The following is a 27,473-nucleotide window of genomic DNA, read 5'->3' as shown; positions in this document are numbered from 1 at the left end:
ACTGCGCGTTTGATTTTGCATTCATTGCATTTCATTTTGTAATGCAAAGTAATTGTTTAATTACTTATAAGTGATTAAGTCCAGGTTTTTTATCTTCAACAATACATGCTCAAAAGTGTTACGGTTTCACTTTTACTCATTTTCAATTTGCATTACATGTTTTTGCTTTAAGTGTTTTACGTAATTGGATTTTGTCAAAGGTTACATTTGGAAAGATACACAGAAAAGAACATAGTGGAAGGCAAACAAGCTGAATATGTGCTAATTTGCAGAAAAAGGACTCTTTCTTGTTAAGTAGTAGGAAGATTTCCTTCACCACTAAACGTGTGACGATCGACAAACCGACACTCGATTAAGCAGACTGAGTAACTGGTCGCGAAGTGATCTTAGGGCGTAATCAGACGTGTGCAATCGAGACCTGGTTTTTAAAAAACGAAGAGACTCAACACTTTTTTTTTTTTAATCGTTTTTCGCTATAAAGAACAAAACAAAAAGTGGAAAGAAGGCTTTGTTGATCATTTAATAGCGTACAAGTATGTGACCCGTGTCTTTACAACTTGGAGTAGAGTTCAGGCTCCCTGGAGAAGAGATCAACTAAAGAGAGTAAGTTAAGTTTTCCTCCTGGTCATCTGATCGACTAGCGGAAAGAGACCAAACAATGGCCAACAACACAGCCAAGAAACTGCTGCTGGTTCACTTAAGTTAACTTTGGTCCTGTTTGCTCAAATACAAGTTCCCATTCAAGGCAGTATTGTCTTTGTTCAAGTTTATACTTAAATCTCGTTAGAAGATTTCGGTCTCCAGACCAGTTTAATGTGAGTGTAGTTATTTGTGCGCGTACTTAAAATGCAAAAGTCAATAAAGTGTACTTTTTAGCTTATAATTATTGTACTATTAGACTGGAATTATAGACGGTGCATGTTATCTCTGAACAGATCATAGGATGTGTATAAAACCTCTAAGAAGCACTGTTTTTTCTCTCAATCCACAGTGAACATCAAGCCACATAACTGAAGGGTGTAAGAGGCAATCATGGCCACACAGTTTAGTATCGATGATGCCTTTGTGTTGGATGGAGATGAGGAGGAAGCAGTGTCTGATGGAGACACCGAGGGATGGAAGAGCAAAGACAAGGACAGGGAAGGAGCAGAGATGACATTTGGTCCTCTAACTTTCTCCAAACCTCAGACTCATCCCTCGCCTGCTGCTGCTCCCGGCTCCCCTGAACACAGTAACCTAAAGTATCAGGTACAAATACATTTTTTTAAAAATAATTATTTATTCCACCAGAAAGGTTCCACTGAGATACAATATATATTCTGCCAAGGAGTTCGGATCAAGTGAGGCAGCAGAACAAAACGGTTTCTATACAAATAAAAACAGGGACAGAGAACATCACGACAGCAACACAAACACAACAGCAGACAGAGACCTAACAAACTACATTGTAAAAACTGATTTAATGGATTTGTAAACATTTCAGAAGAACTTGAAACTGCACCTTCTTTATCATCTGCTGTTTCTGTAGAATCTGGAAAATGAAGACGTCTTGGTCAGCAATTCCTCTTTCAATAACTTCTTCAAAATCAGGTGAGTCTTCTGTGTAGAACTATTGATGTGATTTAACTTCACCCCTCCTTCTACCTTAACCCTTTGAATGTGAGATAAACTCTGTTTGTGCTCTCTCCATAGCGACCCTGCGACTCTGTCTTACTGCAGCTCGCAGTGGTCCTTCAGCACCTTGAGTTCTGTCAATCACCTTTCTGCTCATTGCTGTGGGTGAGTTCAAACAACAAAAGCAAACTTCAACAACCACATACACACAAATTATCACACTAACAACAACAAACACTCACTTTGAAAACAATCTTTGCTCAGGTGGGTGTCCCATCCGCTCGTGAAGAAAAACAGAAGAGTTGTTCTGGCTTCTTTCCTTCTCCTCATCACTGGAGTTGGTAAGTCTTGAACAGTTCATTTATACTTTCGAGCACTTTATTTATTTTTCAAAACATAAAACAATGTGCAGGACAAAATACAGGGTATAAGTGTAGGTGACTTAAAAGCAAAGAAAAAGAAAACACAACAAAATATTTTTTAAGCAAATAAAGAATCCCATTAGACCAGTCCCACCCACCCCTACAGTCAGACAGTCAGACCTTTTTATTACCAAATATAAACAAAAACAAGAAACCTGTTGTAATAATGTCTTACCTTAAAAATAAATGCTTTTATTTTATTTCTGTCATCCGTTCCTGTTTTTCTTAGTGTTGTGTAAGTCAGTGACATGTTGAGAACCCTGAACTTTGTCCTCTGGTTGATACTATTTGTAAAACAGGTTTTTAGAGTTGAATAAAAAAATAGTTTTATAAATGCTGGATTGTCACCCCACCCTGCAAATGAACTTTCATCTTTTCTTTTAGCCCTTATTTTCACAGGTGTTGTCATCCAGCTGAATCCAGTTGTCGGTAAGGAAATTAAACTTTTTTTGGTTAATTACATGATTTTTTTGTCCAAAAACAACATAATTAGTCTGTTAACCCAGATGCAATATGACCACAGATCATTTAAACATTATAAACAAGCACAAAATGCTAAATGTGTGTGCTGGATATAAAAAAAAGAAGAAGAGTAATGCTTAAAGCAATAAAAAAGCTGTAGATTGTTATCAGCTGATACAGAGCCAAAAAGCAGCAAAAGAAACATTTCATGAAACCAATTACCAAACGGAAACCAATCATGTTCAACTAAATAATAAATCAGATACTAAACACGAATTACTACATTGGAAAAGAAACTACCAATTCAAAAATATCTCCATTTAATTGAACTAACGCAAACATTACAAGAAAGACATTCCTTTGTGTCTGTGTACCTGCATGGTAAATGCTGGACTGTATGTTTTGGTTGGAGTCTATGAATGTGTATTCTGGCAGCCAACAAACAAAGCTTGGCAGCTCAGTGTGTCATCCTGTCTGTATACTTTTCCTGTAACACCATCGCACACACTCTGCTGGATCGATGGTGAAGAAGCAGCAGTCATTTAAGGCCAAAGTCCCTTTCATGATAAAAAAACACTGTTTCTCAATCCAGTACAAATCTGTCCTTCTCAACTTTAAAGGTCCCAGGTCATGTTTTTCTGGTTATTACCCGTCCCATTGTGTGTTCTGAAGGTTTGTATGCATGTAAACGGTCTGCAAAGTAACAAAACCTCAAAGAACACCCTGTAGCGAGTAAAACTCTAACACAGAAAAGACCTGTCTATGCTGCCCCAGAACGCCTCGTTGGAGATTTCTCTTTTTCTTCCTGGGTACAGTGACGTGACCATACCCAAGTGGAGCCTCGCAGCGGCGAGACTGTGCATGCTTACACTGTAGGTGCGCCGCGTTTGGGGGTGCGGGTGCTAGTGGAGCCTCGCAGATGGGGGTGCTGCAGCCCCCTTAGTACCCCCCCCTTCCCGCGTCCATTCGTGATGTCTCGCTGTCTCGCCGACCCCACGCAGCAACCAGGAAACCACACCAGTAAGCCAGTTCACACTGTCCGCTCCTCGCAGCAGTGAACCTCGCAACGTCCCGCCAACACGGCACCCTGACCCCACGCAGCATTCTCATCTGTTTGTCATTACTGGTGTCATTTTCTGGTTGCTAACGCCATTGTAACACATAATCATTGATGTTCCGCTGTAACGGTGGTGGACTCATCAGAACAGAGTGGGCGAGCTGACCAATCAGAGCACAGTGGGCTCACAGGGAGGCGGGGGGGGGGAAGGAGCTCCAACAAGCGGTGTAGGACAGAGTGAATACACATACTATACAGAGATGCTGTATGAGAAACCAATGTGAGTTTGGAAAATTGCACAATGTAAACCAACCTCAACAATGGAATTATGATCAGTAGAAATGGCCATGACATGGGACCTTTAACAACTGGTGTGAAGGAATACAATTTATTGTAAACCGTAGCTGCATGCTACAATAAATTATAGTACTTGTCAATTGTCAGCAAATTCTAAGACAGCAAAGTTGTAGTTTCAAACAAAGTCAGAAACAAAATATTGTCCCAACAGCTATCAATCTTTTCATCTGTATTCTTGCAATAAAGAAAATAATATGCTTTCCTAAAATGTTAAACTCTCCCTTTAATGTGTGGTTGCTTTGAATATTGTGTGTGACTGTGTCTTGATTCTAAAATGACTGTCTTCACAGGGGTTTCAAGTGCTATTTTCTTTGTACCTGGATTTCTTCTCTTCATACCTGGCGGTAAATTGATCCTTTGTTTCCAGCCTTTTTGTTTCACTTTACATTCGCCCATACCAGTTAATGTGTGCTTTGTTTGGAAGATATAATTAGTGTATTCTCTGTATTTCCTGCAGTGTACCACGTGATATACATCAGCTGTGCTGTCCGTGGAAGAAGAGGCTTCAAATTGTTCTACCTACCTTATTTTGAAAAATAACATTTCATGAGACACGCATTTTACTTTTTACCTTTTTAAATGAATTGTATTTTCTCACTTTTAACTAAAAAGGTTGATACATGGTTGTTTTTCTTGTCATTGTTATGACCACTACTTACTCAACCACTCAGTGCTTCGACTTTGTTTCCACATGAACTGATATTGCTGTGTGTGTACAGGAAAAAGAAGGAGATAGGTCTTGCCTGTGTTTCTCTATGTTGTGTGAATAATGACTGTGAAATTACAATAAAACTTTTGTACATTTTAAGATGTGTTTTTTGTTGTTGTTGCAAGTGAGCTAGAGAAGGGGGGGGGGTCAAACCTGCAGCTCTGCTTGCTCAGGGAGTTTAATCTCTTGTAAAATATCAGTGTCTATTTAACTGCTTGCTCCTGCTATTTTTTAATGTCTTGTGTCTGCATGTCGGTTTACTTTGTCTTTGGTATGGGGTCTTTATCTTTACACACAAGAGTTCTAGACCTGTCCAATCTTAAAGTTAAAGGAACATCACGGAGCGTAATAAAATTGCTTTATGAAGTGATGGAATGCATAGGACCATGATAGAAAGAAGTATTGGACTGTACATTAATATCCTGACAATGTTAAATGTTTTAAAAAGATAAATTGTTGACAGTGTTATCATTCCATACTGATTTTATTTCAATTTTATGAAATACAATAGGCCTACTATGATATTTTCGTGGCCTACTTTTGTTGTGACACTCTTATGACATAGTGTAGCTTAACATGAGAATACTCAGGCAAAATGTAAAGTCAATGTTACATTCAATCACTGGTCATTAAGTACACATGCTGCATCAATTAAAACACGAAACGTGAACCTTTTTTATTATGTTTCGGAGAAAGCAGTCAGTGCAGCCCCCAGCCTAGAGGGCGCTATAACGAAAGGACTGGCTTCGGCAAACATCGTCATCTGTCGTAAACTCGACTCGGTCAAGGATGGAGGAAGAGGCACGTAAGCTTCTCGAGGAAGGAATTGTAAAGAAATTGATCAGTCCTGGCAAAGGAGAGCTATCGACCTTTCCCAATGGAACCAAGGTAAAACTGTAGCATGTCTGCAGACGGACCAGTAGGGTCTTGTCCTCTGAAATGGTTAAGAAAAGCGACGAAGCACGTTAGCTAATGCTATCACTGGGAAGCTAACACTTTAGACAGTGTCAGTTAGATTAATGTTTCACCAAACACATAACGCGTGTATACAGCCACTGCTGACAAAGTTGTGGGCATTGCTGCCTTAGTTTTTGGCTATACAGTGTAACATTTGTTGAGCTTGCTCTTTTAAAGCCGGGGAACCTTACATTTCTTCCCTTATTTTTTCATCTGATGGAAAGATAGGGGGAGGGACAGGATGGTATGTGTTTATGAAGGCTGATTGGTCTAAATCTCACGTCAATCAAACTGCTATTGTTGTGATTGGCCAGAATAAGATAGAGCTGATACGCTCTCCGGGCCTGTCAGAGAAGTACAGATTGCTCCTTTGTTTCTAGTAAACAAGCTGCATCGATCCAGTTTACTTAAAGGGTGATGTCTTAACTATTATTTAAACCGGATAGTTCTGTTCTTCAGGGTTTAATGTGTCTGTGTTCTTCGTATCTGTGTTCACCAGGTGGTCTTCCACTACCGCACCAGCCTGTGTGATGGCACAGTGCTGGATGACTCCCGGACCATGGGGGGCCGCAGCAAACCCATGGAGCTTATTTTAGGCAAGAAGTTCAAACTAGCTGCGTGGGAGAGAGTGGTCATCACCATGAGACAAGGCGAAGTTGCAGAATTTAACTGCGAAAATAAGGTAAGTGAGCTAGTTATTTGCTTGTTATGGGGTGACAATCTTTTTTTTTTATCTTTCGTGCATTGACCATTTCTCTTTACCCCTCAGCACACATCACTGTACCCACTCGTGTCCCAGTCCCTAAGAAACATCAGTGCTGGTAAGGACCCCCTGGAAGGCCAGAGGCATTGCTGTGGCATTGCCCAGATTCACTCCCACCACTCTCTGGGGCACAACGACCTGGATAATCTTCAAGCCAATCCGCAGCCTCTTCTCTTCACCATCGATCTGCTGGAGGTGAGCAGGCAGGGCAGAGCACAGATTTTAAAATCATTGGTTGCTTTTTAAAGGATTCAGTGTTGTTTGAGGGTTACTTTCTATTGTAGCCCCAACACACAGCCTGGGTTGTGGTACCTAGCAACTACCATCACCCTTTTTATATCTCACTTTGACATATATCTACGTAACTTTTTTAAAGTATTTTTTATTTTTCATCAAAAAAAAGACACAAGAAGTTTTCTTTTCAAATATGAAATCAAAAATGTTTTTGAATATTGCATACATTTAAGTATTGGAAACACGTGGATATACAGGACTGTCTCAGAAAATTAGAATATTGTGATAAAGTTCTTTATTTTCTGTAATGCAATTAAAAAAAAAAAAAAAAATGTCATACATTCTGGATTCATTACAAATCAACTGAAATATTGCAAGCCTTTTATTATTTTAATATTGCTGATTATGGCATACAGCTTAAGAAAACTCAAATATCCTATCTCTAAATATTAGAATATCATGAAAAAGTATACTAGTAGGGTGTTCAACGAATCACTTGAATCGTCTAATTAACTCGAAACACCTGCAAGGGTTTCCTGAGCCTTGAAAAACACTCAGCTTGGTTCAGTAAACTAAATCACAAGTATGGGGAAGACTGCTGATCTGACTGCTGTCCAGAGGACCGTCATTGACACCCTCCATCAGGAGGGTAAGACACAAAAAGAAATTTCTCAAAGAGCAAGTTGTTCACAGAGTGCAGTTTCAAAGCACATCCACAAAAAGTCTGTTGGAAGGGGGAAATGTGGCAGGAAACGCTGCACAACCAAGAGAGATGACCGCAGCCTTAACAGCATTGTGAAGAAGAGTCGCTTCCAGAATTTGGGGGAGCTTCAAAGACAGTGGACTGAAGCTGGAGTCCAGGTATCAAAAGTCACTGTTCACAGACGTGTCCGGGAAATGGGCTACAATAGCCGTATTCCCATGGTCAAGCCACTTCTGAACTCAAGACAACGGAAGAGGCGTCTGACTTGGGCTAAGGAAAAGAAGCACTGGACAGTTGCACAGTGGTCCAAAGTCCTCTTTTCAGACGAAAGCAAGTTTTGTATTTCATTTGGAAGTCAAGGCGCCAGAGTCTGGAGAAAGGCTGGAGAGGAGCAAAATCCAAGTTGCTTGAAATCCAGTGTGAAGTTCCCACAGTCAGCGATGGTTTGGGGAGCCATGTCAGCTGCTGGTGTTGGTCCACTGTGTTTCATCAAGCCCAGAGTAAATGCAGCTGTGTACCAAGAGATTTTAGAGCACTACATGCTTCCGTCTGCTGAAAAGCTCTATGGAGATGAGGAATTCATTTTCCAGCATGATCTGGCACCTGCCCACAGTGCCAAAACCACCAGTAACTGGTGTACTGACCATGGCATTACTGTCCTCGATTGGCCTGCAAATTCCCCTGACCTGAACCCCATAGAGAATATGTGGGGTATTGTGAAGAAGAAGCTGAAAGACACCAGACCCAACAATGCTAATGAGCTAAATGCCGCTATTGAAGCATCCTGGGCATCCATAACACCTCAGCAATGCCACAGGCTGATTGCCTCCATGCCACGCCGCATTGATGTAGTAATCCGTGCAAAAGGATTCCCAACCAAGTACTGAGTGCATTAATGGACATTTTCAAATGTTTGATTGTGTTTTGCTGTTATAAATCTTTTTTTTTTACTTGGTCTGAGGAACTATTCTAATTTTTTGAGATAGGATTTTTGAGTTTTCTTAAGCTGTATGCCATAATCAGCAATATTAAAATAATAAAAGGCTTGCAATATTTCAGTTGATTTGTAATGAATCCAGAATGTATGACATTTTTGTTTTTTTAATTGCATTACAGAAAATAAAGAACTTTATCACAATATTCTAATTTTCTGAGACAGTCCTGTAATGTAGTCTAATATGAATCTAACACAAATTGTTGTTAATAGTTAAGCAAAAACTGAAATGTGCAAGGCTTCCACTAACAGGAGATTCAGCCACTGATCTTCAATCTCTTTGTCTGCTAAGGTTCTGGCTCCAGGATCGTTCCAGCTTGATGTGTGGGCTATGACAGACGAAGAGAAATTTGAGCTCGTGCCTCAGATCCATGAGGAGGGCAACACGCTTTTCAAGCAGGGCAAAATTACAGAAGCTACAGAGAAGTACTACAATGGCATTGCCTGCCTAAAAAATCTACAGATGAAGGTAAGGGCACCGTTGAATACAAAGAAAATACATCTGATCCAGCTGTTAGTATTTCATTTCATTACAACAAACTCTTGCAACAAAATGCATTCTCTTTCTCTTCTGTGACTTTTTTCTCCCCTTCAAGGAACATCCTGGAGACGAGGTATGGGTAAAGTTGGACCATATGATCACACCACTGCTCCTCAACTTCTGCCAGTGCAAGCTGCTCCAGGGCCAGTACTACGAAGTCATCGAACACTGTTCAGCACTCGTCTTCAAATATGAGGGTAAGGGTTGTTGTTAAATAAGAAACAGCCACTTCCAACAAAATCACAACAATAAAGTCATAGTGTAGTATGTCATTGTATACAATGTAAAAAAACAAAACCATGAATCCTTGTCTATGTATGCAAGTATGTTTATTTGATTTGTCTTCTTGTATTATTTATGTCCCATTCATAACAGACAATTTGAAGGCCTACTATAAGCGTGCTAAGGCCCACGCTGCTGTGTGGAATGAGGTGGAGGCCAGGGTGGACTTTAATAAGGTTTTGGAGCTGGACCCCTCTCTGGGACCGTCTGTTGCCAAGGAGCTGAAGGCCATGGAGGACAGGATCCGCAACAAAGAGAAGGAGGAAAAGGGTCGCTACAAGGGCCTGTTCAACTACACCGAACCACCAGCCACTGCTACTACAGTACATTTATTTTATTTATTTTTTAAAGCAACCATCTTCTGGTTCTCAGATATTACATTTAAGTTGTTTGTTATGACATCATATAGTAGAAATGTAATTCTTTGCTTTTCCCTCCTCGTAGGGTTGAATCTCGCAATGGGATGGAACAAGAGGATTCCTGTGAATTTCAAGATGGAGAAGAAACAGTAGACACTGCTGGTGTTTTACTTTTTATCCACGAACCCAAGCCAAACACTCTTCCCTCTGCCCCTATGGCAGACTCGAAATGTTCTCACACACTGTCGAGTCACACCCAGTCACGTAGATATACCAAGGTGCGATTTGCATTCCTGCCTTACTTCTTTCTAAACTCCCTCTCTGAAATAAAAAAGAAGTAAAATTCATTCTTTGATGAGGACATGGTGACATTACCAACTTGACTTTTATATTCCATAGAAACCCGATATATGGTATGTACTGGCCAACAGCATTGTCATTTCAGAGCATATGGTTTTCCTCTGTTGAAGCAACAGAAATGTTAGCACTCTTGGTTTCCACTTGCTCACAGGAATGGGCTACCACCTACAGAATGTTACCCGTGGCAACATTTTCACAGGATTTGCTGCAGATTTTTGTTTTTTTCATTTAATGATGCATTTATCAGCTGTTTGTGGAAAGTCATTATATTGCAATTTATATAGAAAAACACACTTTTCACAGTATTAGAAACAAGTAGTTACATTGTATTTTGTTGTCTTGTTTTCTCTGAAATATGTGCGGAGCTGTTGGATTTTTCTAATATAACCATAGTCCAACCAGGAGAGATTTCGATGGAATTCCAGATGTTCTCCCCTCCAAAGAAACAAGGAATATAGTTTTTTTTCTTGCACAAGGGACATCATGTACCCATCATGCACTCTGCTGCTTTACCCCGCCACACCTGCTCTTCCATCTTGGCCACAGCAGAAGAACAGGAATAAGCAGGAGGCCATTATCTCCTGGTGTATGGAACTAGGAAACCCAGAGTTCTGTGAGAATTATAAAACACACAAGGACTTGTTATCTTTGCTTTCGCTTATGTACTTATTTCCTTTATGTAATAAATATGCCATTGTATTGTTTTTTTGTCAATACCGACTCTCCCCTCACCTGCTCCTTTACTTGCTTTAATAGAGCCACTCATTACTCTTCATGTGAAGCACTAATGGCGTCTGAAATCTGAAGTGAGATTTTAGTGAGATGGTTATGTAACAACAAATAAATGTGGGTTTATCTATGGCTCTGTATTTTCTTTTACTATATTTTGTGCCACATGATTTGGAAAATAGTGCTCGTTTAGTATCCTCTTAGTGTTCAAGCATTTTCTGCAGTAAAAGATGTTCAAAATATTTAGAGAAATTGTTAAAAACATTTGCACAAGTAGAATTTAAAAGTTTTCGGAGCTCTCACATTGTTGCGTTCATTAATGGAGTCTATTCATTGCTCAATACCCTGAAGGACTTCACTCAAATGATTTGAAGATGTCTGCACAATACATCAGTGTAACCAAAACAAAAAACGACCCATTCATTCTTATTAATTATGGTTCACAAATGAAAAATAAATTGAAGGTGTTTTTTTTCAGTTATTTAATTAAGATATACATACAGAACTGCAAAAATCTGGTTTACAAAATTTCCATACTAACAAATTGACTTGAGATGTACAGCGTTCTTGGGATTGAAAAACATCTAATGTGTGTTTACACTACAAAAAAACAATGCAATGTGGATGGAAATGGGGTATATTAAGGATGCTCAGATTAACAAAACATATACAGTGGTTGCAGAGTGACGGTCAGCATAGAAACTTGAGACGGGTTGCAGCTGGAACTTTGATTCCACCATTAAAACTAACCCATCTGTCTTGGTCAATAGCCATTATTGAATAAATAAAACTAAAACATTCCAATCAATCTTACTAAGGTTTTTACCAAGGGCTCAACTTAGTAATGTGTTTAAATTCCCCACAATTCTATTTAAAATAGATACAAACCTGCATTTTGCATACACCCTACAGTTCACAGAACGTTTGTGATAAACATAAATGGTATTGTGGAATGCAGGGAACAGTGGAGCCAAGAAGGACAAAATGCAACTATAAAAAGCCGCAGAGGAAAGAGCAAAAAAGCAGAGGATGGAAAAAAGTTGTAAAACAGACGTTGGGGATCTTGAGGACAGGCTTCTACGGGAAAGAGTGAGGAGTGAAGGGAGCTTTGAAAAAAGGTTATGTGCGGGCGCTTCTCTCCGTCTCTGCAAGACACTCCCTGACCAGAGCTCGGGCGTGGATAATACCTGGAGACAGACACGAGGAGCAAGGAAGCAACAAATTAATAGTTTGACTTCAAAGGAATTGATTAAGTAATTGGTAACAGTTTCTCTCTGCGTACCCCAACTAATAATAAACCCATGCATCCATGACAGTCTAAGATAACAAAAGCGCTGTATTAAAGAAAGACAAGTGCAGGTCAAGCTAAAGGCACAATTGTGTTCAGCCGTCTGTCCGCCTGTTAAATTAACACCACAGCCACAGCAGTTGCTGTCTAATGCATGTGCTTCTTTTTAAATCACACCAGACAATTACTTCTATATATTTTCGTTACTATTCATAAGAATTAAAAAATAAGAACCAAGAAAAGCCGTAGCGTAATGATCATTTCCTTCTTGGATCACACCTTGTGGTTGGAACTGACTCTCAGTCAGGGACTTAAATGTTCACACAGAAAATAGACTTTTAACCTTTGTGGACAATTGCTAAACACCTTGATTGTTTCTCACACATACCCAACTGTTTTAATTGTATTAGTTTAATTAAAAGCAAAAGCAACCAATGTCCCCCTTATCTAATTTAGTTTATTTATCTTTGCTTCTGAGTTTATTTAAACACAATATGTTGGGAAAAAAATAGAAGTAGTGAATTGTTAATACTCCCCCTTTGCCCAAAATGTTGGTGGTAAAATACGGAAATTAACACAAGGCATTGCTTTATATTAAATGTGTAATCATGTTTATGGGCTATTCATGATTACATTTATGTTGTTTGTTTGCCAAAAGTCAATTACAGATAAATAATTAGTTTTCCTCTAGAGTGATGTTAACGAGTTTTTCAATTCCCCATTAGACCTCTAACATAAGCAAATAAATAAGCAAATACATTTACATTCACATTTAAATACCAAAATATAAAACTGTTTTAGAAAAACAATCCGACCCTACGCAGAATGAGTCCTGTGTCAGACCCGTCTTCACACTGAGTGAAAGAGAACATTAGTTGTATTCCCACCAGTAGATGACCCAGGGTCACCACTCTTCCTTGGAGTCCTTTATTTCCATAATAAAAGCAGAACAAGTCCAGCAGGGAACCACTGTGCCCCCCTTCAGCACTCTTATGAACTATTCATGACACACACACACCACAGCCAATCACGACTTGTAGCGAGAACAGGTACTGTATGTTTTTGTAAAGTAAAATATACCTCTCTTTAGCCTCTCCATAGCACTCTTGCTCCCAGCGTAGGTAGGCCTGATCTCACGGCTCATCTCCTCGATGACGGACAGAAGCTCACTGTATGTGGACCCTTGAGACACTTTGACAGGCTGCTTGTTCATTTTCACAAACATGCGACAAAAGAATATCTATCAACACGGGTCTCAGCTGAAAATGCACATCACAATGAAAGAAAAAAGTTCAAAGAAAGACGTGCGATATAGCGTGATGATAAAGAGAGCGACGGTCCATAGTAACAGATAGACCACACACTGCTTTTATACTAAGTCTCTCCACATCCCCTAAGCTATACAAGCCTCTCTACATCTCCATGGTTTCATGTCAATATGTGAACATTTTAGTTTTTTTGTAATACTATGCACAAAAAAAATCAGCCACCCCCTCTATCTCAACACTCTTACTGTATCTAATTCACATGCCCTGTGCTGCCTCAGAGTAATAACCTTCCAAAGCTGTCTCAAGAGTTTTTACTTTACACCAGGAATAAAGGGAGAAAGAAAAGCTTTTAGAAGGTGGATTAGCAAAAGCTGCAAATAGAGGAAACGTCTCTTATAAAGTCAAGTTCATTTCCAATAGAAAGAAATGTTAAAAATTATGAATCAGCTTTTGTTTGGGGGTGTATTCAGCTCATCATTCTGTTCCTCACAAATAAAACACTAGGTATGCAAGTTCTGAGAGGTTTTCTATACAGAGGTCTCTTTCAAGGCCATGCTATCAATTTGTGTGGTGCAACACAACAGTGCTGTGTGAATAACTGTAGCACAGACATACCTGAACAAAGCCCATGGAGGGGGGGCCAAAGTCACTAAAAGCCGGCCTAAAGTTGGATGACGAGGGCAGGGAAGGGGAGGGCACCGAGGAGCCTGGGCAGATGAGGAGAACAGATGTTACAAACTAGCTAGAACACAAGAACAATGAGAAGCAGCGTGCCTCGAGAATCATACAAACAAAGTTTCAAAACTTATTAACCGTTTTCTGATACACAGAAGACACCTAAGAGTAGTTTCAGAGTTCCCGTTAGCCGGTAATTATCGGACTATGACCGGTAAAATATGCTGAAGACCGGCAAATCTAAATCTCTCTGGTCTAACTGTCCGGTCAAAATAATTTCACTTTAGCGCAATACCGCATCAGTTGCGCAACTTGCGCCACTTATGTGACAGACAAAAGAGTATGTGACAGACAAGAATAGTCAATTCTAAAGTCTAACACGTAATGCGATGTCCTGTATGGGTTGATTGTGCGTTGATCTGTTGGTAATGCCTCGGGGTTCCGGTGGGGATGTAAACAAATGCTGCGCTATACTTTGTGGCCTCACCCGGTTGCATAGAGACGCTTATTGTTTAAGTGTCTTTTAATAAGCAGGTAGTCATATCATTAGCTAGAACTAGCTAGATCTGATCGATATGGACATACACGCGAGTGAAATCTAATCTGACGGGAGAGAGAGATCAGCTGTTGCTGACGAGTCGACACGCAGCTCTGCATGATCACATGCAGCGGTGAGCGGAACAAAATACACACTTCAGGTTAGAATATCACACGTAGCTATTTTAATTACCTCTCAAACTACCTAAACTAGTTATAGATATGTCTAGTTTTACTGTCGGGTCACTCATTACTGATCCGCGAGCTGCATGATACTGACGGGCTGTCAGGAGAGGGAGAGTGCTCCGTTTATTATTCCTGTGTTATTGTAAATTACTGTACACTTTTGAATAGTTAATCTACTATAATTAGTTTGTTTAATATTGAATCATATCAATTCGTTTTAAAACTCAATAAATAACAAAGAAGACCTTTGACCGGCACTTTTCAAATTTTGTCCGGAAGATTTCAACTTTAACGGACATGTTGACCAGCGAAAAAATATTCTAACGGGAACTCCGAGTAGTTTATTGTGTGTGTATGGCCACGTCTTACCATTACATTAGTGAGTGTTTAACTAGAATCACAGCATGAGGTTGATTATGTTGCGTTGCCATGGTTACTGACTTTACAATTTTGGCTAATGCAGATTTATAATAGTGATAGATATAGGTATACTTTATACCTATATCTATATACCTTTATTAGTATACTAATAGTGTTGAGTTAAGATAAAGCAACTGGTCAATATTTCATGTACAACATTAAAAAGGGACAGTTCCCCCCCAAATCCAAAACATATGGTCACACTACAAGTTCCTTTAAACAATAGTGCAATTGATCAATTAAGGCTGTTTTTGTGAAAGTAACTATTACAATTTAACTGAACTACACCAGCCCACTGTGTCGGCGCGCAGAAGGGATGTTGCCTCTGCTCTGGAGGAAGGTTTCTGATGGTGCGAGGTGTAAACATTAATAGCGTCCTTCTCGGCTGAACTGAAACGTTAGGGTGTTCAGTTGCTAGCATATGAGCCTCTCACTCAAGAGTAGCTGTGTGGTGATACGGTTGAAACCACAAGCCAGGAACCAGATAGTGCCAATATATTCAAAACAAGGCACATATTATATTCCTACGATATCTCCAGCACTCTGCAACTGGTACCAAAATAGTCTAAACGAATAGATAGCACTACAGTCAAGAGGGCAGATAAGTATCTGATTTTGGGGAACTGTGTTGTGTTAGAACCTGGAGGTGTGAGGTTGGATCCAGAGGGCGCCGGAGCAATGGGTTTGTAGCTCATGGCGAGTTCGGGAGGCAGCTCCCCATACGATGCGCCACTTCCTTCCGACCCGTCAACCCGGTGCTTATACAGCTTTACTGGCGGTTTTGAGCTCCTAAGAGCTGATGCAAAGAAAAAACAAACACACAGAGAAACACATAAATGTATGTTCATCAAGTGTGCAGATATCAAAGGAGTGGAAATGAATTCTTAAGCATGTTTACAGCTTTTTAGGATATACCCTACAGAAATATAACAAGGTAGCTCAATAGCAAACAGAACCCAACCCTCGATATATCTCTCAGTTTATGACATTAAAAAGGAAAAGTATTGCAAATATTTTGCCAAAATAATGTCAACATTTGTGATCTTGCTTATATGTTCATACATCGAGAACAATAAATATGAGCCGTTAATGTATGAAGTTTTCATTCACACAGATCTTTACAAGGCCTGTGTTTCAAGTTCATTGGTAATGTGTAGGAGTTCTCGTGTCATTTTAACAGCTATCATAAGAGATGACATGAACAAGGAGAGAAAGATGCAGATCCTTGGATAGCTTTGAATGAGTCAAGCTTCATGCTCATTGTCCTTTGCATGCATTTATCTTTAGAAAATCAGACTGCCATGCATTACCACCAACTTTCAAGAAATTTATCATAATCCGTGATAGCAAATAATGACATACTGACTGAGTAGTTGGCTCTAGTAAACTGCACCAAATAAACTACTTTAAATGTAATAAAAAATTCCCTTTTACAGCTAAAACATATTTTAAAATCACATACTTAATGGTTCCCAGAGAATTAAAAAATACTGCTTGTTTTATAAAATGATCTCCTTAAATAATCCTCACCATCACAATGCACAAAGTGTATGTCTTTGGCTATGCTGTTTCTTAGTTTAATCCTGCATTTTCCTTTAAATATGGTTTGCATTCTTTAAGTGTGTGTTTCATGTTGTCATTTCTGCTTTATTGAACATTAATTGGACATTATGTAAAGCACTTTGAAGTGTGCTCTACGAATGATCTTCTCTTAAACAAACAAGACTTTACATATTATTATCTTATTATTATTAGGTTATTTTTTATTATATCATTATTATTATTATTATACGTTAGTATTGTGAACAACAGAGTTGCACAGCAACAGTTTGTTAATTGTGATGATCTTTTAGATACATATATTCTGTGTAAATGTGAGACGAAACGATTGACACAGTTCATCCCTCATAAAAGGTACCTTCAATTAAGACAGTGTTCACTTCTCACTCAAATCTGGTCAATATCACATCTGATAACAAGTTTGGTATGAATTTAAATTGATCAGTTTTATGTATTCAGGCACCTTTCAGAGCGAGGATTATGTTGATGTGATCACCAGAGTTGGGGGAGTGAAACAAAAGCTGACGTTAGCTTCAGGAAGGTGAGGAAGAGCTAACTACTACTAGGTAATGTTAGCTAGATTAGCTAAGGCTAGCTGTCGCCGGTTAGCATAACAACAAGTAGGACACAGGAAAATAGTCGTGATGCAGAGTAGATATTTCATATACAGACAGTGAATGATATAGAGGTTATCTACACTCGGAACCATTTAGAAGACTATAAACGTGGGGAATGTCCTCACCTTTGTAAGCAGACTTTGAAAATCCTCTGTGAGAAGACAGCTCTTCCCGTGTGTGAGTCTGCGCAGTAGTGATGCGTAGTGTAGTACAGTTTTTTTACTTTTAAAGCGACATGATTGGATGATTGAGTTACCTATGACGTCTGTTTCAGAGATGTCATCACGTACAGTAACCACAGCGCCAAACATGAAAATTAGTTCCTTTTTATAAACTTTAAAGGTGATGGATTTGATACAAATATTGTTTTTTTTATTCAACTTATTTTAATTTTAGGAAAATGTCATATTCACAATAAGAAATGGACTGACTAAAAATCTAATTTGCAGATTTTTACTTAAAACAGTATGCCACCACTATTAAAAATATTCATAATAAGAAGCCAATCAAAACTAATTTGTAAAGTATAAAGTATAAATTGTATTTGATCGATATTTTACTTGAAATGTTCACTTTTGTTTGTTTTTTTTGTTATAAGATAAGATGTACTTTATTAATTAATCCCAATTTGGGAGAAGAAATGTGATGCAGAAGCATAAAAAAAACCAAGGTATTGCACATAATAACAAATTAAAAGAGTAGAACGATAAGATAAGAAGTACTTTATTGATCCCAATTTGAGAAATGTTTGCGTTGCAGCAGCATAAAAAGACAAGGCATTGTACATTGGAGAAACTAAAAGACTAGAAATAAACAATCAAAGATGTAAACGTCTCAAATAGAATTAAAATAGCATTAAAAAAGTAAAAAATATACATGTGGAAATACAAATCTACAGTAACAAAATATAAGCAGGATATTATATATACATTAAGTGTGCAAGGAATGGATTATTAAATATTAGATTGAACATAAATATAAAATGTACAGTGTGAATGTTATAAGTCCAGTTAACCAAGGACAAACTGTGGAGAAGTGAGTTCTCTTCCAGCCATAGGTGATTTGTTATATAGAGTTATGGCAGTGGGCAGGAATGTTTTCCTGTATCGGTCCTTGTGACAGCGGAGCTGCAGCAGTCTGTTGGAGAAGGATCTCCGCTGTCTGTCCAGCTGCAGGTGGAGATGAAGGAGGGTTATTCATGATGGACAACAGCCTGTTCAGTGTCCACCACAGCTTCAAAGGGGTCCAGTTTGATGCCGAAGACAGAGCCAGCTTTCTTTATCAATTTGTTAAGTCTGCTGGTGATGCTGCCCCCCAGCAGACCGCAGCAAAGAAGAGTGCACTGGCCACAACCGACTGGTAGAAGATCTCCAACATCTTGCTGCACACGTTGAAGGATCTCAGCTTCCTCAGAAAATAGAGTCTGCTCATCCCCTTCTTGTACACAGCATCAGTGTTGATCCTCCAGTTCGGTCTGTTGTCTAAGTGCACTACTTGTTATCCTCCACCACAACAACATCCTCTCCCAGAATGCACTGGGGCAGTGGAGACAAAAGTATAGTAGTGGGTAAAAGGCATAGAGAGGAGGATATTGAAGCCAGGCTGAGTGGTGGAGGTGAAATGTTGATTGGAGGAGACTGCAGAGGGCGGAGAGCTAAACCTATTGAAAAAGGTGTTGAGTTTTTTAGCTCTCTCTCCAGGGTGCCTTCAGTTAGTCTGTCTCTCCCCTTGAACCCCGTCATGGCCTTCATCCCATTCCAAACCACCCGGCTATTGTTCCGTTGGAGCTTGGCCTGCAGCTTCTTCCTGTAGAAATCTTTGCTCAGCCTCAGCTTCTCCCCTTATGTTTATTTCTTTAAAATGTAGGATTTGTTTGTTCATTGATATTTTCTTGAATAAAGGGGAAATAAAAGAGTTTAACTGGTGTGCAGTTATTGTGTCATTATTTCACATATATCACGTGAACATTTCTTAAACCATAACTTGTTTAGTTTAAGGCTTGATGCTTTTTAAACGTGGGTGAATACAGTGAACAATGCTATTTACACCCGGGTGACTATAGGCAACAATGCTTTATGCACCCAGGTGAAAATAGTGAACAATGCTATTTGCACCTGGCATTGTTCACTACAGTCACCTGGGTGCAAATAACATCTGCCTTTTTATTTTGCCACAACAGTATCAAAGAAGCCGAACTGGTTTACTTACCATCATAGATGTATAAAGAGAACTGCCTCTGCAAAGTCTTCCTATCAATACCATTTTACTTGACTAAACTAGCTAAATCAACTTGGCTCAACTAGTTACATTAGCTCATATACAGTATAACCATTTCATTTAGATTATAAAAACAGTGAGAAAAACCTAGCATTTTCGTAAAGGGTATATTTGTGTTTAATGTATCCTACATTTGTATCCCTCACTCCAAAGACTATCTCTAAAAAGATGTCTTCAACTCCAATTATGACATGACTTTTGGAGCAGGCTTTGCCGCTTCTAGTCTAATGTATCACTTTAGGCATTATGTGACAAGGTGAGGGAGAGCGGTTTTTTGCTGGGTGGGTATAGCTGAACGGCTCTGATGTAGTGTAGCCCTTCTCCCGGGTGCATATCCACCCCTTTAGTTTAATGGATGAATATTCATCAGGTGATCATGGCGGTACTTTATCTTTTTCTAGAAGGGCAGGTGTTGGAAAGAAAGGACTAGCCGTGCTTTTGACAGTTCCCACCAGGTACAATGAGATGAGTTTTATCTAATGAAATTCCCTGGCTGAAAGAACATGAACAATAACAAAAGAAAAAGGAGAGTGCAAAAATATACCCTGTTTGACACAAAAGGGTACCATGGGCGTAAAAGTAAATGAGCTAATTCTGCTGGGTTTAAAAAAAAAAGGAGATAATGCATTATCCAGTCCCTTGCACATTACCAGTTATGATGACAGACATTTCTTAGACCAGGGGTGGGGAACCTGCGGCCCCCGGGCCGTATACGGCCCGCGAGACCATTTGGTACGGCCCTCGAGGTAATTTATAAACACACGCAAAAAAGAAAAAAATTAAAGAAATCTAGACCGCAAAAAAATTAAACAAGCGAGTACCTGTTTTTCCTGGCCAAGTTCAGGGTCCTTGAACACAACACGAGCCTAACGTGTCATCACGTGGTATATGTCTCGTCTGACAGGGGTGTATTTCTGACGGAGAGCACCATAACGCCGCTCCGGCACTTCCAAAAATGTCAGTACCCATAAGGAGCCGTACACATGCCGCAGTTTCTGCGTGGCTGTGTCTTTAGTTGAAAGCCCAGTGGCGATCTGTTCTATTTCGTATATGGCTTCGCCCTCTAAGGCTATCGCTATTGGGTAATCCCCCTGCGCCCCCGCGCAGCACTGAAACACTTGTAGTCCACGCCCACCCGCAAGGTGGGCCCCACCCTCGGGCCTCCTTCCGGTATAAATAGGAAGGTGGCCCGGCAATCTGCTCCCTCTTTTTTTCAGCAAACCAGCACAGTTACTGAAGCACAGCAATTGAGAATCATCATGAGCAACAACTGCGTCCGTGGTTGTCCCTCATTTGGCTCTGGGTTCATAATGAGTTATGACCTGCAGAGATAAAAGCAGTATGCGAATCCTGCCGGGGGTCAGAGCACGCGTACGCGGCTCTAAACCAGCAGGTAGCATGCACTGCGCTCGTCTCCCCTCGGGCGACAGGAAGCGGAGAGCGGGTACTCTTGCTGCTGTGGCCGAGGAGGACGATTGGCCCGTTCAGGTTTACGAGCCCGCGGACGGGGCCTTGTGTCCCTGGGGCAGAGTGCCGGGCAGGAGTCCGAAGCAACTCCTGCCCCGCCTCCCTCCACGGTTCACCGTTCGGTTCTCCCCTCCCTCCTCTCCCCCGGACGGGGGAGACAGAGTCGGAGCAGGGTGCCAGCTTGGCGGCCGAACATGCTTTCCCCCTCTCCGTCACCACAGCGCGGCGGCGTCTGTTACGGAGACGGCAAGAAAAGTGCTACTGGACGCTCCAATCAGCCCGGACGGGCTGTTCGGACCCCAGTTCCACGCGATGGTGGAGTCCATGAAGACGGCCGCTGAACAGGTGGACGGCATTCGCCAGCATGTACAGCTGGCTCCAGTCGGCTGAGCTGCAACAGCGGCACCAACGCCCGCAGCAGCCGCGGCATCCACGCCGGCCACAGGAGGCCGCAAGCGGAGAGACGCTGCAGGGGCTCCGTCCCACGTCTCCGTTCCCCCGCAACCCCAGAGACAGGGTCTCCCGGCGGCGAGTCAAATGGGAGTGAGCCCCCCCCGCTCCTGGTCGGCTCCGCGAGAGCCTCCGAGGAAGCGGAGCCGGTAATTAAGCCGGCTGCCACTAATCTGTTGATTAAGTAGACAGCAGGGCTCCCTGCAGAAGCCTGCTCGCGGCATTCCTCTGTCCGAGATACGCCTCCTACACACAGTCATAACCCATGAGCGCCGGTTTAACGCCTCATGGGGACAGCACTGCACACACCTCCACTCATCCCCTGAGCGTGTACACGCCTCATGATGACAGCCGGAGTGAAACGCAGCGTGTGGAGGTTTCCTCGCAGCCCTTTCGCCTCAAGGGCAGCGGCGGCGAGGGCAATGGCGTGGCTCGTCACCATGACGACCATTACAGCACATCACAGAGAAGCCAGAACGGGGGAATGAGCAGTATTCCAGGCTGAGTGCCCCCAGCGGAAGCGCCCGCAGCGCCAGGGCTCGCTGCAGAATCCTGCTGGTTTTAACCTATCGGTTAATTAACTGCAGAGCTCGCTAATTAAGCCGGCTGCCATTAATCTGTTGATTACCAGCAGGGCTCGCTGCAGAAGCCTGCCCGTTTTAACCTCGGTTAATAACCTGCAGAGCTCGCGGCATTCCTCTGTCCGGAATACGCCTCCTACACACGGCCTTAATAAACCCATGTGCGCTGTTATAACGCCTCATGTGGGCAGCACTGCACACACCTCCATCCATCCCCTGAGCGTGTACGCGCCTCATGATGAGAGTCGGAGTGAAACGCAGCGCGTGGAGGCTTCCTGGCGTGGCTCGTTGCCATGACGACCACAGAACATCTCGAGCATGTGCGCCCGCTCTTAGAGTGTTTCTCAGAGTGGCAGCGCGTGTGTCTGATGGACAGATGGATGAGCAGGCTGATCACCAGAGGATACGTCCTGCAGTTCGCCTCTCCCCCCCCACACAGTTCAATGGGATACAGGAAACACTCCTGTTATCCCAGAAGCTATGTCTTGCGCTCCAATCCGAGCTGCTGGAACTCCTGTTGAAAGAGGATATTTCCAGGGTTCCTCAAAGGGAGGAAAATCAGGGGTTTTCACTCCCGTTATTTTTCTAATCCCGAAAAAGACTGGGGGAATGAGACATCCTCGATCTGTCAGTATTCCACATACTGACGATCAAACAGGTGCTGGAATGTTTTCACCAGGACGACTGGTTCACTTCCACCTGAAGGATGCATACTTCCACGTATCCATCATCCCAAAACACAGGAAATTCCTGCGTTTTCCATTCAGGGAATATCAGACCAGACAATCGTCTGCCGTTCGGATATTTCCTGGCTCCTCGCATTTGTGTAGAGAAGGCTGGAGCCACTACACAGAGGAGGGATGAAAGTGTGTTTCCTCTGGACAACCTGCTATTTGCTGGCTCGCCCCAGGGAGGAAGTCGCTTTACAGACGATACATCTCGTATCGCATCTGTCAAAGCCTGGGTTTCATAATAAATTGGAAGAAGAGCTGTCCTTTTCCCTCTCAGACAATCGTTTATCTGGGAGTGGAGTTAAACTCAGCCAGCATGAGAGCGCGACTCTCGCGGCAGCGAGTGGAGGAACTGACAGCTCTCCTCCGGCGTGTCACAACCCACACAGCCCTCTCCGTGACGCAGCTGCTCGGCGTTGGCGTCAGCTGGTCACGTGATGATCCCCCTGAGTCTCTTCCAACAGGGGGACACTCCAGAGGTGGTTCATTCGCTGCAGAAGCCTGCTGTTTTAACCTATTGGTTTATAAACTGCAGAACTCGCGGCATTCCTCTGTCCCAGATATGCCTCCTACACATGGTCATAATAACCACGATCACCGTTATAACGCCTCGTGTGGACAGCATGCACACACCTCTCATCCCCTGGGCGTGTACGCGCCTCATGAGGAGAGACGGAGTGAAAGGCAACGTGTGGAAACTCCCTCGCAGCCCTTTTGCCTCACGGGCAGCGGCGGCGATGGCGTGGCTCGTCACCATGAAAGACCATTACGGCGCTTCACAGAGAAGCCTCTCCCCCCAGCAGTTCCATGGGATACAAGAAACACTCCTGTCATCCCAGAAACAGTGTCTTGCGCGGTTTTTACCCCCACTATTTTTCTAAATCTCCTCTGTCCTGTGCGCGCGCTGTCTTGCTAGTGGCGCGCACGGCTGCCTTGCGCCATTCTCAGCGCCTGTTTGTGCACTATAGAGAGCGCTCGATCGGGCAACCTCTGTCTGCACAGCGGCTGTCACACAGGTTGTGTGAGGCTGTTTCACAGGCATGTCTCCTCTGGGGTGGAGCTCCCGGAGAACGTCAATGCGCACTCCACCAGAGGAATTTCCTCCTCCACGGCTTTGCACGGAGGAATGTGGAGTGGAAGATATTTGCACGGCTGCATCTTGGTCTTCCCCCTGTTCGTTTATTCAATTTTAATTGAGGGATGTCTCCCATTCCTCTCTGACACACCCTGTATTGGGTGTCCTGTCGGAGTGAGTGACGTCAGGGAGCCAGCTGTGCGCCTCTCTCCTGCCTCTCGGCACGTGGAGAGCGGCCCTTTTCCCCTCATAGGAGGGATGTTCCTTTTTTCTCTGACACACTTTGTACGGAGTGCCTGGTCAGAGTGAGTGACGTCAGGGATCCAGCTGGGCGCTCTCCGACCTGTCTGACACGCAGAGAGCTGCTGTTCCCCCACTACGATCGCAGGACGAGGTGGGACTTTCGTCTCTACTTTCTCACAGCGGCCGGTATGTATTGTTCCCAGCCTTCACCCCGTCGGGAAGATAGGCATGTTTTGCTATGTTCCAGGTACGGTGATGAGCCATTACGCATGGCACATCAGGCAGGGGGGTGTTATTGAGCAGGTATGTCTGTGCTTCTAGTGCCGGGCGGACCCAGTGGGGCGCAGACTACATCATGCTTCGCCCTTAACCCAATAGCGATAGCCTTAGAGGGCGAAGCCATATACGAAATAGAACTGAGGTGACCTACTGTAACCCCAGCTTCTATGAGTAAATGGCGCAGCCCTCTAAGTGCGGGGCCCCACTGGCTCTACGAATAGCTGAAGAAAAGTTATGTTGTATTGGAGCAGATTGCCGGGCCACCTTCCTATTTATACCGGAAGGAGGCCCGAGGGTGGGGCCCACCTTGCGGGTGGGCGTGGACTACAAGTGTTTCAGTGCTGCGCGGGGGCGCAGGGGGATTACCCAATAGCGATAGCCTTAGAGGGCTGGGCCATTTACTCATAGAAACTGGGGTTACAGTAGGTAACCTCAGTTCTTCTGTCATACTGATCATACAGTCAATAACTTTGTTGTTATTAGCATCTGGTTAGCTAGCTATGCTAACGAATATAAGAAGCTTTTTCTCCAACCAGTGAGGTAAAGGCACATCTTTATATGATCATTATAGTTATTATAAAAAAATAAGAGAATAAGGTAAACAGGTATAAAATACTATATGACAGTAAAAAACTTGTTATTAATAAACAAGAATAGAGTTTGAAAGGGGAGTGATTTGTAAAATATCCATAAAGAAAAATAAATCTGCTTCCAGTTCTGTTTCATCTGGGTGTTGAGAGATGTATCCATTGAGCTCCTAATTTTGCTCTCAAAGTGCACCAGATTGATGCTTTTAACTTCAACATTTAAAAAATAATCTTCCCGGGGGAGCATCCTCCCAGACCCCCCTAGAGGAGGTTAGGTCCCCCCCCCACACACACACACTTAAATCATGTCCACATGGATAGGAAACTAAATACATTTGCATCTTGTGTCCAAATCTTTCTGTTTTGGTGGCCATGCCACAACCGTGCACGTGAATGCATGCACGAGTCATGGTAAGATATCTGGATTGAGAGGTTGCTTTATCTTTGCACAGCATGAAAGAAAGGCCAAATGAATGGGCTGTGATTTTAGTATTTTTAAGCAGAGGTCAATCATTTGTACGGCCCTCGGAGGATATTGGAAAAATGTAAATGGCCCTTGAGAGGAAAAAGGTTCCCCACCCCTGTCTTAGACATTTGCCGGTTCTTTGGTTGAATGAAAAGTGTCTACTTGAATGCAACACCTCGTGTTTTTAGGCATGATGGAATTCGTCTTTTAGGCCTGGTTCTCAAATGTGTGATAACTATCCTTCTTGCTGTGTTATTGAGCATTACTTGGACAGGTTTGAAAAAAATGATGTGACATTTAGTTTTAAATGTGATGCAACATACTTGTCTGTTACTAAGCTACAGTCCAAATCAGCGTAGAAATAAAAGCCAGTGACAATAATTAAGGATGATTACAGAGAAAAGCAGGATCAGCTATGGATAGGCTTTTAAGCAGATATATAAAGGGTATTTGGATAATTAAGCAGGTATTTGGCTCAAACCTAAGGAGCATTCAATGCCGAAGAAACCCTTGATGTGTCCCCATTAAAATATTGAAAAATCGCAATGACTAAGAATTACATTATTTCAAGTTTCTGGGATGTACCTGTGATGTGTCACAATGAGAGGAATAGATGTTATAACAAATATTTGATACTTAAAAATAGAGTCTGAATCGTCTGGTTCATTCAACAGTTTAATAATGGCTCAGTGATTGGATCATCTTTCTTCTTTTAGGCTAAAAGATGGATTCAACTAGCTTGAGCTGTGTCACCTTTTATTCAATAATGCGGGTTATTCATTATTGGTTCACCAGAGCAGTTGAAATTGGAAATTAGTCTGCACTCATGGCAGGGAAGCAATCTGACAAATTTCTCCCTAACCTCTTAAGCCCTGAGCCTGTTTTTCAGGTTTCAGGCTCCAAAATGCCACTAACACAGCAAAGACTATATCTTCACTTCTAAAAAGGGGTAAATTAATCATCTTTTCTCTCAAAGCAAGGTTACATCTGTGAGTTGGATGTAGAGGTGTCAGAATCAATATAGATGTTTTTATTTTAAAGTAAATTCAGATGGAACATAGTAAAAACATGTAAATTGGAACCAATTTGAAGATTTGAACCATTTTGAACCAATTTGAACCAATCTTTTCCCGCAAGGAAAAGCAGCTCAGTCTTGTCAAGATTGAGCTTGAAGTGGTGAGTAGACATCCACTGAGAGATGTCTGCTAGACAAGCAGAGATACGTGCGAAGACCTGGGCCTCTGAGCGGGGAAAGGACAGAATTAATTGGGTGTCGTCAGCGTAGCAATGGTATAAAAAACCATGCGGGCTAATGACTGATCCGAGCGAGTTTGTGTACAGAAAAAAGAGGAGGGGACCAAGAACAGAGCCCTGAGGGACCCCTGTAGTTAGTTGACAAGGGTCGGACTCGGACCCTCTCCAAGTTACCCTGTAGGTGCGGTCTTTGAGGTATGAGGTGAGGAGAGAAAGTGCAGAGCCTGAAACTCCAAGTTCTTGGAGAATGCGAAGGAGGATCTGATGGTTCACTGTGTCGAATGCAGCAGACAGATCCAAAAGGATGAAGACAGAGTAGAGGGATGCTGCTTTAGCAGTGTGCAGTTCCTCAGTGACAGCAAGGAGAGCAGTTTCTGTGGAGTGACCTGCCTTGAAACCAGACTGGTGCGGATCCAGAAGATTGTTCTGATGGAGATAACAGGAGAGTTGTTTAAAGACAGCGCGTTCAAGTGTTTTAGACAGGAACGGGAGGAGAGAGACAGGCCTGTAGTTTATAACATCAGATGGGTTGAGAGTGGGTTTCTTTAGGAGAGGGTTTACTCTCTCATTTCATTTCATTTAAAACCTTTATTTAATCAGATTGGTCCCTTGAGATCATAGATCTCTTTTTCAAGGGAGACCTGCAGACCTCTTGCCTCCTTGAGACTGTTTGGAAAGTGACCAGAAGTTAGAAGTGTTGATGAAATGGGTGAGAAACAGTAGAATATCAGGAGCGATAGCCTGAAGGAGGTTTGAGGGATAGGGTCCAGAGGACAGGTGGTAGGGCGGGCAGAGGTAATGAGGGTAAGAACCTCACTTGGAGAGAGAGGGGAAAAGGAGGTTAGTGTGTGGCTGAACCACCGTTCAGCCACACACTAACCTCCTTTTCCCCTCTCTCCCAGCGGTGAGTAAAGGTGAGTCAGAAAAAGAAGAACGAATATCAACCTTTTTTTTTTCAAAGTAGTTAAC

The 27,473-nt window shown here is 42.2% G+C and overlaps 3 protein-coding genes across 3 annotated transcripts; 2 read left to right on the top strand and 1 right to left on the bottom strand.

Moving 5' to 3' along the window:
• The first annotated feature begins 52 nt into the window (after window positions 1-52).
• Window positions 53-4,720, top strand: tmem134 (transmembrane protein 134). Its single transcript, XM_079685794.1, has 8 exons — window positions 53-603; window positions 992-1,248; window positions 1,529-1,590; window positions 1,693-1,779; window positions 1,879-1,955; window positions 2,421-2,465; window positions 4,203-4,256; window positions 4,370-4,720. Exons 2-8 carry the CDS (start codon window positions 1,033-1,035, stop codon window positions 4,450-4,452), a joined length of 624 nt encoding a protein of 207 aa, XP_079541920.1. The 5' UTR covers window positions 53-603; window positions 992-1,032; the 3' UTR covers window positions 4,453-4,720.
• A 631-nt stretch (window positions 4,721-5,351) lies between these two features.
• aip (aryl hydrocarbon receptor interacting protein) lies at window positions 5,352-10,675 on the top strand. The gene is made up of 7 exons (XM_079685977.1): window positions 5,352-5,509; window positions 6,078-6,260; window positions 6,348-6,536; window positions 8,565-8,741; window positions 8,869-9,010; window positions 9,189-9,418; window positions 9,540-10,675. The coding sequence occupies exons 1-7, from the start codon at window positions 5,411-5,413 to the stop codon at window positions 9,543-9,545; spliced, it is 1,026 nt and encodes a 341-aa protein (XP_079542103.1). The 5' UTR covers window positions 5,352-5,410; the 3' UTR covers window positions 9,546-10,675.
• On the bottom strand, window positions 9,640-17,308 carry cdk2ap2 (cyclin dependent kinase 2 associated protein 2). Its single transcript, XM_079685988.1, has 5 exons — window positions 17,220-17,308; window positions 15,558-15,713; window positions 13,715-13,806; window positions 12,912-13,032; window positions 9,640-11,730 (listed from the first exon to the last, which is right to left on the bottom strand). Exons 2-5 carry the CDS (start codon window positions 15,610-15,612, stop codon window positions 11,663-11,665), a joined length of 336 nt encoding a protein of 111 aa, XP_079542114.1. The 5' UTR covers window positions 15,613-15,713; window positions 17,220-17,308; the 3' UTR covers window positions 9,640-11,662.
• Between the last annotated feature and the right edge of the window lie 10,165 nt (window positions 17,309-27,473).

Source organism: Notothenia rossii, assembly GCF_949606895.1.
Source record: "Notothenia rossii genome assembly, chromosome: 1".
Lineage (NCBI taxonomy): Eukaryota > Metazoa > Chordata > Actinopteri > Perciformes > Nototheniidae > Notothenia > Notothenia rossii.
This window is presented reverse-complemented; position numbering and strand designations above follow the sequence as displayed.